This window comes from Quercus suber, unplaced genomic scaffold, assembly GCF_002906115.3.
Source record: "Quercus suber isolate HL8 unplaced genomic scaffold, Cork oak 2.0 scaffold_70, whole genome shotgun sequence".
NCBI lineage: Eukaryota > Viridiplantae > Streptophyta > Magnoliopsida > Fagales > Fagaceae > Quercus > Quercus suber.
Genome location: NW_027069535.1, coordinates 1,060,833 through 1,071,147, shown reverse-complemented (window position 1 = coordinate 1,071,147; position 10,315 = coordinate 1,060,833). Strand labels below are relative to the sequence as shown.

At 33.2% G+C, this 10,315-nt stretch overlaps 1 protein-coding gene across 1 annotated transcript; it reads left to right on the top strand.

Annotated features, from left to right (window-relative positions):
• Positions 1-247: 247 nt before the first annotated feature.
• Positions 248-1,768, top strand: LOC111988662 (zinc finger CCCH domain-containing protein 23). The gene has a single exon (XM_024020449.1). The coding sequence runs from the start codon at positions 320-322 to the stop codon at positions 1,388-1,390; it is 1,071 nt and encodes a 356-aa protein (XP_023876217.1). The 5' UTR covers positions 248-319; the 3' UTR covers positions 1,391-1,768.
• The last annotated feature ends 8,547 nt before the right edge of the window (positions 1,769-10,315 follow it).

The window sequence follows — 10,315 nt, the reverse complement described above, 5'->3', positions numbered from 1 at the left end:
AATCATATATTAAAAATGTAAAAATCACCATAAATTCCAAAACAAAAATACAGGGAGGATCGTGATCTTTAATCAATGGTACCGAAGAGGAGGACACATGGTAAGAAAACTGAGGCGTCCCACTCTATAAATTAAACTCCTAAAAGGACGAGATATTTCAACCTAACCGTGGTTAATATTAACCAAACCAGGGTAAAGGTAAAGGAGTCTGTGACTCTGTTTCTCTCTCCCAAAGCAGTTTATATTTCAGAGACAGACACCATAACCTCACTGACTATCCCAAAAAAACCTGTAAGTCCTATTCAGACCCAAGTTCACGATGATGATTGGAAATCCAAATCCAACGGTCCAAGTTCCTCCGTGGGACCCATTCGACGATCAAGCGTCTCAGATTTCGTCCCCAATGGCAAACTTCTCCGTCAACTATAACGCCAATGCCGGTAACGGAGACCACTCTCTTTTGCTTGACTCCTTCGCCGCCCTCCACCGTTACTTGCCGTCGAACGAGAACGACGAGTCGTACTCGTTTTCGGACGTCGTACAGGACGCGTTCTCGTGCGACCAATTTCGGATGTACGAGTTTAAGGTTAGGAGGTGCGCACGTGCGAGGTCGCACGATTGGACGGAGTGTCCGTACGCGCATCCTGGGGAGAAGGCTCGTCGGAGGGACCCACTGAAGTACCATTATTCTGGAACGGCGTGTCCTGAGTTTCGCAAAGGGAATTGTAAGAAAGGTGACTCGTGCGAGTTCGCACATGGGGTTTTTGAGTGTTGGTTGCATCCGAATCGGTATCGGACTCAGCCCTGTAAGGACGGACCGAGTTGTGGTCGGAAAGTCTGTTTCTTCGCTCACTCGCCGCAACAACTCCGAGTCTTGACTCAACAGAGCGGAAGGGAAAGTGGGTCGAAGTTTGTTTCATCGCCCACTTCGATTCTGGTGTCGCCACCGGTTTCTCCTCAGTCTGACTCGCCGCCCTTGTCGCCGACTGAAGGCGGACTCGGGGGGTTTGGATCGGGAAAATCGGTGAGCGAACTCGTTGCTTCTATGCGGAAGATGAAAATGGGCGGTTGTGGCGGTTGGGGGAATCAAGTGGGGTCACTCTCGCCATCTGGGTTCGGGTCGCCCCGTGCGTCGATTGTCCGACCCGGGTTCTGTAGCACGCCTTCGACTCCTACGACTCCGACTCGGAACGTGGCTCGTTCTGGACTCGGTCCATTCGACCTGTGGGAAACGAAGTGTGAGGAAGAGCCAGCGATGGAGAGGGTGGAGTCTGGGAGGGGCTTACGAGCCCAGATGTATGCTAAACTCAGTAAGGAGAACTCGCTCCGACGAGTTGACTCGGCCGTGTCTGGTCCTGATTTTGGTTGGGTGTCGGAGTTGGTTAAGTGAATTGACTCACCGAGTCATTTCCGTTTTAAGTATATATATCTTTTTGGGCTTTAAGAAATCGGTGGCCTTTGATTCTTCTGACTCTGTAAATATTATGTTGATTTTGGACATTTTTCACTGTAAATGCTCACTGGGTTGGGAAGAGAGATCCGAGTCTCTGTTTTGTGGTTCTTCCCCCAAGATAAAAATGGCAACTCTTTTTGTACAGACTAAGAAGGATTTCTCAGACTGCCGAGGAATGAGTAGCATTTGGTTTGATCAATTTGTCTATGATTTGTATTTTTAACTTTCTTGAATCTCTGTCTAATTTTCTCGGAGTATTATCATATCATTGTATATGTTTTTGGCAATTAAATGTATTGTTACATATTATCTTCATCTTGTTTTATTTGTTTGGTTATTTTCGTATCCAAATTTTGTTGCATATTTTCTTCATCTTGTGTTCAATTGTTTCTTTATTTAAGTACCCAAATTTTGTGGTACGTTATAGATTTCTCGACAGACTAATCATATTGGTTATAGATTCTCGACAGACTAATAATAATGCTGACTAAAAAGGTGAGCATGAATTTCATTTAGATCATGGGTTTCTTGTGTCATATCCGTAACATTTATAAAAAAAATAATCACGTATCACTCTTGTATCCATCTAATTTCACTTGGATTCATTGTATCTGTCTAATTTTCACTTGGGTTCATTGTTTGGCCTTCTATGGTATTGCATGCAATATGAATACGACATATGTCTGAAAATGATCACACGATAGTTTTGAACCTTTTCTAATTACATTTTGGAATTTAGGTTCGGCTTGTTCAATTTTGGATGCGACACAAACACGACATGTTTAGAGTTAGTGGATGTCTGTTTTATATTCAGCCTAATTCACTGGAATACTGGATGAATACCTTATTTCTACTTGTGTTCTGGTCTGGGATGTTATGCCATGTTTCATTTTCTTTGGTCTTCGGTTAGTACTCGGATTAGTTCTAGGAAGCCAATCAAACTATTGACAGTGATTTCCTGCCCTATTAGCTTTGTTGATGTTTATTAGTACCCATAAATCTTATATGGTGTGGGTGTTTATCTTCTTGAAATGTTGTTTTCTATCTTGAAGGGCTACATATGATATTGATGCAACTTCTTAATTGTTCTCGATTCTTCAAGCTTGAGTACCAAGCCTTATTTCCTATTGCACCCCTCCCAAAAAAGAAAAACCAGAAGAATCATAATCATGTTCTATTGTTCTACTGCTAAATATTTTAAGTGATAATAAATTCTTTTGGAGAACTATGTGAGGCTTTATCTGAAAGAGATTAGATTTGTGACGTGGTGTTGAACTGATAAACCTGTCCTTATCTGCTTTAAACATATTTTAGTTTGGTTTATCTCCTTTGTGCCACTTGTACTTGACAATTTAATAAAAGAAATCCTTGATGTGAAAGTTTTGAAGGGACAAGATATGGTCAAGCACCAATTCTTTGTGGGCTCCTTGGGAAAAATCTGCTTACTCTCTCCATTTCAAAGGCCTGAGGTGGTAGTTTTTGCTTTGAGAGAGGGAGAGATATGGGGCCATTTGTAAGGAAAACATGATTAGAATTAATAAAATATAACGTACAAGGCAGACAAAGTGGCCGGTAGTTCCAGGATTTGGTTTAATTTTTGTCCTATTATTATAATCACGTCACTCACAAGGCCATAAAGTTACTTGGGGGTGGGAGATACTGTAGTGGCGGCTCTATAAAAAGTGGGTTTTATGTTGGTGGACTTGTCTATGAATGCCAAAGATTGCTCCATCACTAAAGTCCTTAATATATGTGCCATTGTGCTCCGTTTGGCTATGTACTCTCTAAACGAAGTCGGTAAAAGAATAAGGCTAAATATTTGTGGAAAATGGCATTTGTCCTTTATTTTGCCACTTAATTTTTTTTTTAAATTTAAATAGTCAAGTTTTACCTAAAAATATACATATAGTTTAATTTTAAGGATATTAAGTTTTATATATAATTTAATTTTGTTAAAATTGAATTTAAAAACAAGGGCGTTCTGCTTAAACAAGGATATTATACTAGATATTTTAAAAAATAATGACAAAAGTTCATTTTCTTCTAAATGCCAGTGCGCACTCAGTTTGTTATGTTGGATTGCTGCACACAACTATATATACAAAATTTTCACTAAAATTGTGAGTCACGATTTTAGTACTGTGTGTATAATGTTGGATTGCTGCACACAACTATATATACAAAATTTTCACTAAAATTGTGAGTCACGATTTTAGTACTGTGTGTATAGTTGTGCGCAATAATTAGTGTAAAATAAATATTGTTTAAAGATATATAAAAATATTATGTAATAGAATATATATATATATATATATATTTTATACAAGATAAAAATTTCACTCTAACTTAATTTAAGTGTATATGTGTGTGAAACTCCCTCTTGAATACTTGAACCTCGGCTCTTGTCCTTACACTTCATAAACACTTATACATGTAGAGTGACCATCGTACCAAGAGTATGCGGTGGTCATATAATAGAATATTAAATGTTCCTTAATTTGTGACTTTACACTCATTAATAAAAGCTAAAACACTTTTGAAATAAAGACAACGTTTTACCCTGCTGATATGATGGATTGCTGCACGCTATCGTACATATACACTTTTCACTAAAAATTGTGAGTCACCTTGCTTTGTGTGTATGGTTGTGTGCAATAACTAGTATGACATAAAAATTGTTTAAAGATATACTATAAAATATCATTTAATAAAATATTAAATGTTTTTTTAATTTTTGACTTTAAGATACTCATTAATAAAAGCTAAAACACTTTTGATAAAAGACAACGTTTTACCTTATTGACTATGACAACTATGAGCAATAAACTGTCATTTTTATATGAACTTAAACTTTATGCANTTATGGAGAAAGTCTATGTTTCAGGATTTATTCAAGCCAAAAATAAAGGATAATGAAGTTGGATGGGAGGAATTCTCTTAAAAATGGGTATTCACACATCTAGTGACGAGATTAAATTCAACACGTACCTATTTATAGCATCCAATTTACTACTATAAAATGTGGTAGCATTTTCGGACAATTAACGGATTAAATTTGTTGACGATGCTGTTAGCGATATATTCAACGACTTACTTAAAAACCATGCTATCTCTAGAAAAGCTCCACCATAAATTTTAGTATTACTTAAACAAGTTATAAACAAATATTCAACTAGTTATTTTAGGACCACAACTATTGTGTCATATTTTTTTGTCAAAATTGATTTGATGTAACAGACCATGATTGACTACTTATCACTTTCAAACAGATTTATTACTTTTTATTCACCACTCATAGTCAGTCACATATGATAATTGTGAGAAAGATTGTGGCCATAGAATTATTGGTATTGAACCATGGGTTTCTCAGTAGAGTTTCAAACTTATTGTCCTAATAGCAAAAAAAAAAAAAAAAAAAAAAAAAAAAAAAAAAAAAAAAAAAAAAACCCAAGCCATCTCTAGATAAGTTCTACCATAAATTTTAGCATTACTTAAACAAGTAGTAAAAAAAATTCAACGAGTTATTTTAGGATCACAACTTTTGTACCACATTTTTTTGTCAATTAATCTAACGTAACAGACTATGATTGACTACCTATCACTTTCACATAGATCTATCACTTTTTTTCCACCACTTACAATCAGTCACATATGATAGTTGTGGGAAAGATTGTGGTCATAGAATTATTAGTATTGAATCATGAGTTTTTCAGCAGAGTTCCAAACTTATTGTCCTAATAGGAAAAAAAGAAGAAAAAAAAAAGCTAACAATGTTTAGCTAATAAGATAATAAATCAAATTCTTAATAACCAATTACATAAATAAAATAAATCATAGATATTAAGTAGTTAGGGTTGGATCCAACTAATAGAAGGCTACATTCATAAGTTTATTGGCTGAACGGTTTTCCTTTTACGTCTCATAGGTTTATGTAATTGGAGGCCTTGAATCTTGTGTTCTCACCAAGGGGAAAGAAGAGATCGGATAAGAATTGTAATATAATATTTGGAATAAAGGAAGAGGAAAAAGGATAAAATTGGAGGAAAAGGGAAACCAAGAAAAAATTACTAATTTTAAATGAAATATTAGGGTCATATTTGGAAGAGAGAACGAGGATGAGATTGTAACATTTAGGATAATATTTGGAAGGGAGAAATATGAGTGAGAGAGGATAAGAGAAAGAAAAAAAAAAGAAAAAAGAAAAAAGAAAAAAAAGAGAGAAAAAGACTGGAATATACTAATTTCGCCATCTGCTTTATCTAAATATAGGCTTGGTGATGGGTCCTTCAGTCCTTGTTACTCAATATGGCATGATAGTTGGGTAAATTAGACCAATGAGTCATAGGCATTGACCTTATCCAAACAAGGGCAAAGAAGTAAAAAGGAAAGGGAAAACAAAGATGGGGCCTTATAAAGTTTGGGGACATAATTTTATTTTGTTAGCTTATATGTTGGATGGTGATTTATGTACAATAAAAATGAGGAGCTCGAATTTGATAAAGATATTGTAAGTAAGGAATTTGTTCCCCCCACATCTGATTGTATCTTACCGCGGTGCCTGGCGCGGTGCGGTTTTGTCCTCGTCCCCGAGTGCAGGCACGAGCAAGCAAGCGCCTAGCTTGGACTTGTACTCGTCGAGTCCCACATCGGTTAGAGAGAGCGCCCCACTACCCTTTATAATGCTTCAGGAGCTTGGGTAGTGTACCACTACTCACAGGACACAATCAGATGGGGCGGAGGCAAGCTAAGGCTCATCCTAACCCCAAAAAGCGCTTTTTGATGTAAAATTATCTAATAAGAGAATATCACATCATTTTTTTTTTTTTTGGCTTAAAACTTAATACTTCTACCACACCTAATAACATTTTAATAAACTTTCAATTAGGTTGGATTTTCATATGGGTATTAAATTTTTTTTTGAGTAAATATGAGTATTAATTTTTTTTTTTGAAAGCAATATGAGTATTAAAATTGATTGGGCGTAATTGTTCTTATTATTTTAATATATGATATAATAATATGTTATATTAAAATTAGTAGATGTAAAATTTAAATTTTACCCTTGCATCTTTATAGAATTTAATATTAAAAATAATATCATCGATGAGTTTATAAAAATGGGACATTACCTTAAACGCAATTTATCAGCTCCGTAAATTATAAATTTATAAAGATATTAACATTGTCCCATCAACCCAAAAAATAAATAGTAACATTGTTGTTACTTTTATATATTTTTAAACCATACCTACCTTTTCTTTTTTCCCCTAAGAGTGTAATAAACATTATCGTTTAAAAATAATCAAACATTGTCATGATCAATACCTAGAGTCTTTTGGCTAAATATTGCCAAATTAAAATATTTTTGCATTATAGGTACTGTTTGAAGTTTTTTGGCAAATGAGGAGAGAGGTTGAATTTCGGCAACAGCGTTGCCGAAATTCAAAAAAGGAGGAGAGAGAATGAGAAAATATGAGGAGAGAGAATTACGGCAATACCATTGCCGTAATTCAAGTTTTTCTCTCTCCTCGTATTTCTCACTCTCTCTTTTTCTTGAATTTCGGCAACCGTTGCCGATATTTATTTTCCAAAAACTTCAAACAGTACCTAATAATGTTTTAATTTTGGCAATATAGCCAAGACTCCAATACCTACCCTCAAGAATAAGCCATTATCAATCAACTTGACAACTTCTCAACAAATGAACTTTAAATATAGGCCGTAGGCAGCGCTCAGTCACGCATGCGAGCTTTGTAACTCAAGCGGATGTACGAAAGTGATGGAATATGACCTAAATTTTATGTACTACTCTAGTGGGTATAATAAATTATAATTAACAGACGTTAAAAAATGAATAACTTAAAAATGAATAATTTCCTTAAAGTTTTCTGTTTAGAAGGGAAATTTTACAAACTCTTCATATATATTTATATTAAGTACGAATTTTGAAAATCTAACCATTAGATTGTGTGTTCTTATTATATTTTTATGCATGTAAAATTTCAAAAAAATTAAAGATTAATTGCTACCTCATCAAACAAATATTAAAATTTCAAAATTTTATTATCTAAAATTGTGTATAAAAAATAAGTTTATTGATCAAATAGTAAATAATATCCAATTTGAACGAAATTTGATATGTACATTAAGAACATAAAGAACATAAAATTCAACTGTTAGATTTTCAAAATTCACAAAAAATATATATATAAAAAAGTTCAAACTTTATTCTTCTGTTTGTACTTCATAAAGTTTCTCTTGGCCATAGTAATAAATAACTTATCCCAACATCATATAAAAAAAAAAAAAGATTCATGCATGTGTCCGTGCCTACTCGCACGTGTACAATGGTGTTACTTACTAGACAGCATTATTGAAATTGACAATTGGCTTAATCTTTATAAGGACAAAAGGGTTTTTGTAAGGTATGAAAATCGTTTTCAATGCACTAAACATTGTGTCGTTATGAGTGTATTTTTACTTTCTATACAAAGATTTGGCACCCTCTTATCTTTGGTGTTTATCACTATATCCATGTGTTAAGATGGTACGTTTATATGAGACGACAAGATCGATTATGTTTGGATAAAAGTATAGATAATTGATTGCACAATTTTGATGGGGATGGATTTGGATTCTTTCTACTTCATTGTGTCCTCAATAGTTAAGAAATTAAAATCACTTAATTGACTTGACAGGTTAGCGTCAAGCATGTACCTACTATAATGCCTAGTGGGAAATGCTTATCTTCCCGATTGTATTCATCTCAGTTTGTAACATGGTGATAATTGCAATTAAAGGAGAAAAAAAAAGGTTATAATTATCCAAAATCTTCCAAATCAAACTCAAAAACCACGAACATGATCATGAACACAAACCATATAAGGAAAAAACACCAAAACATGAAGCCAGATTAGGCTTTGATCTTTTTCATATGACGATTGCGATACAAACTTGATCACAAATGGTATTGTTAACAACTATTTCAATAACATTTTTAAAAAAAAAATCTTAAATCATTTTCAGATTTGAAATAGAAAAATGACATCGTATCAATGAACTTAACGATGTGGATTGAACAGAGGTGGGCGGAAAAACTACAATAAAAACAAATGTGAAGTTAAAGAATTCAATTGAAAAAAAATTAAACCAAAGGATAAGAATAAAAACAAGCCAAACTTTCATATAATCTCATCATATATATATATATATATATATTTTTTTTTATGGAAAATGCGTGAACTTTATTTGAAAATCATAAATAATACATGGCATCTTTAAAAAAAAAAAAAAAATCTCATCATTAATATATATATATATATATTTATCATGCATCAATCATAACATATCACAATAATAATAATAATTGTGATAACTATTACTGTTTACTCAAAAAAAAAAAAAAAGAATGTTTATCCCATATTGGTTGTATGTGTCTAGTGTCTCGTTGTTTATAACCCCAGTCTACAACTACAAAGGTTAGACCCTTTTGTAGTTGTACTCTGGTTATGTAATGCATTATAAACTCGGTTTAAAACACTATTATTATTATTTTCGTGTGTATTCTAATAAGTATTACTGTTTACTCAAAAAACAAAAAGAAAATAGGGATGTTTATCCACATTGGTTGTGTGTGTCTAGTGGTTTATAACCCCAGTCTAGTCTACAACTACAAAGGTTAGATTTTTTTGTATTTATACTTTGGTTATGTAATATATTATAAACCATGTTTAAAACACTATTATTATTATTTTCGTGTGTGTTCTAATAAGTATTACTGTTTACTATATAAAAAAAAAGATGTTTATCCCACATTGGTTATGTGTGTCTAGTGTTCGCTGTTTATTAGTCTACAATTACAAAGGTTAGACTCTTTTGTAGTTGTACTTTGGTTATGTAATGTATTATAAACCCGGTTTAAAAATTATTATTATTATTTTAGTGTATTTTAATAAGTATTACTGTTTACTCAAAAAAAAAATGTTTATCCTACATTGGTTATACGTGTCGAGTGTTTGTGTTTATAACCCTAGTCTACAACTACAAAAGTTAGACCGTTTTGTAGTCGTACTCTGGTTATGTAATGTATTATAAACCCAGTTTAAAATACTATTATTATTATTATTTTTGTGTGTGTTCTAATAAGTATTATTGTTTACTAAAAAAAAAATAATAGTAATTGAACCCCCAGGGTGATTGGCTAATGGTTATTAGAGATGGCAAAATTAGACACAAGCCACAAACTTGACACGCCACAAACCTGACACGACACAATACAAAATTAATAGATTATGGGTTAAGGCTTAATAGGTTCGTGTCATATTCGGGTTAACACAGGTGACCCGTTTAATAAACGGGTTGGGTTAGTGTTCAACACATAGAACCCGTTTGATCCGTCTGACCCGTTTAGGGATGTAAATGAGCCGCACCGAGCCGAGTATTAAATGATCAAGCTTGTTCATTTAATTTTTTTTTCTGAACACGAGCCAAGCTCGTGCTTATTATCAAACAAGATTTTATGTTCAAGCTTGGCTCGTTTTCTTGTCGAGCTAGCTTTGTTTACGAGTTACTTGAATAACTTATTTTTTTCCTATATAGTGTGAAACCATGACTAAAATGTTTTACATTTTCATAATTTTATGAATTTTGACTATGAATAGACTATTTATATCATTAATAAGCTACAAATAATAATATAATATCATATGTTGAAAAATTTATACAATACAATTTGAAGTCTATATAAATATATTTTTAGACAAGTATACATATAAAATATAATATTATATATAGTTAAATTGAGTCCTCATGTTTACGAGTTTGTTCACGAACATATTATTTTGCTTGAGCTTGGTTTGTTTT

What these genes read in the sequence shown, in the direction of transcription:
- LOC111988662 (XM_024020449.1), top strand. Translation starts at nt 320, where the DNA reads ATGATGATTGGAAATCCAAATCCAACGGTCCAAGTTCCTCCGTGGGAC.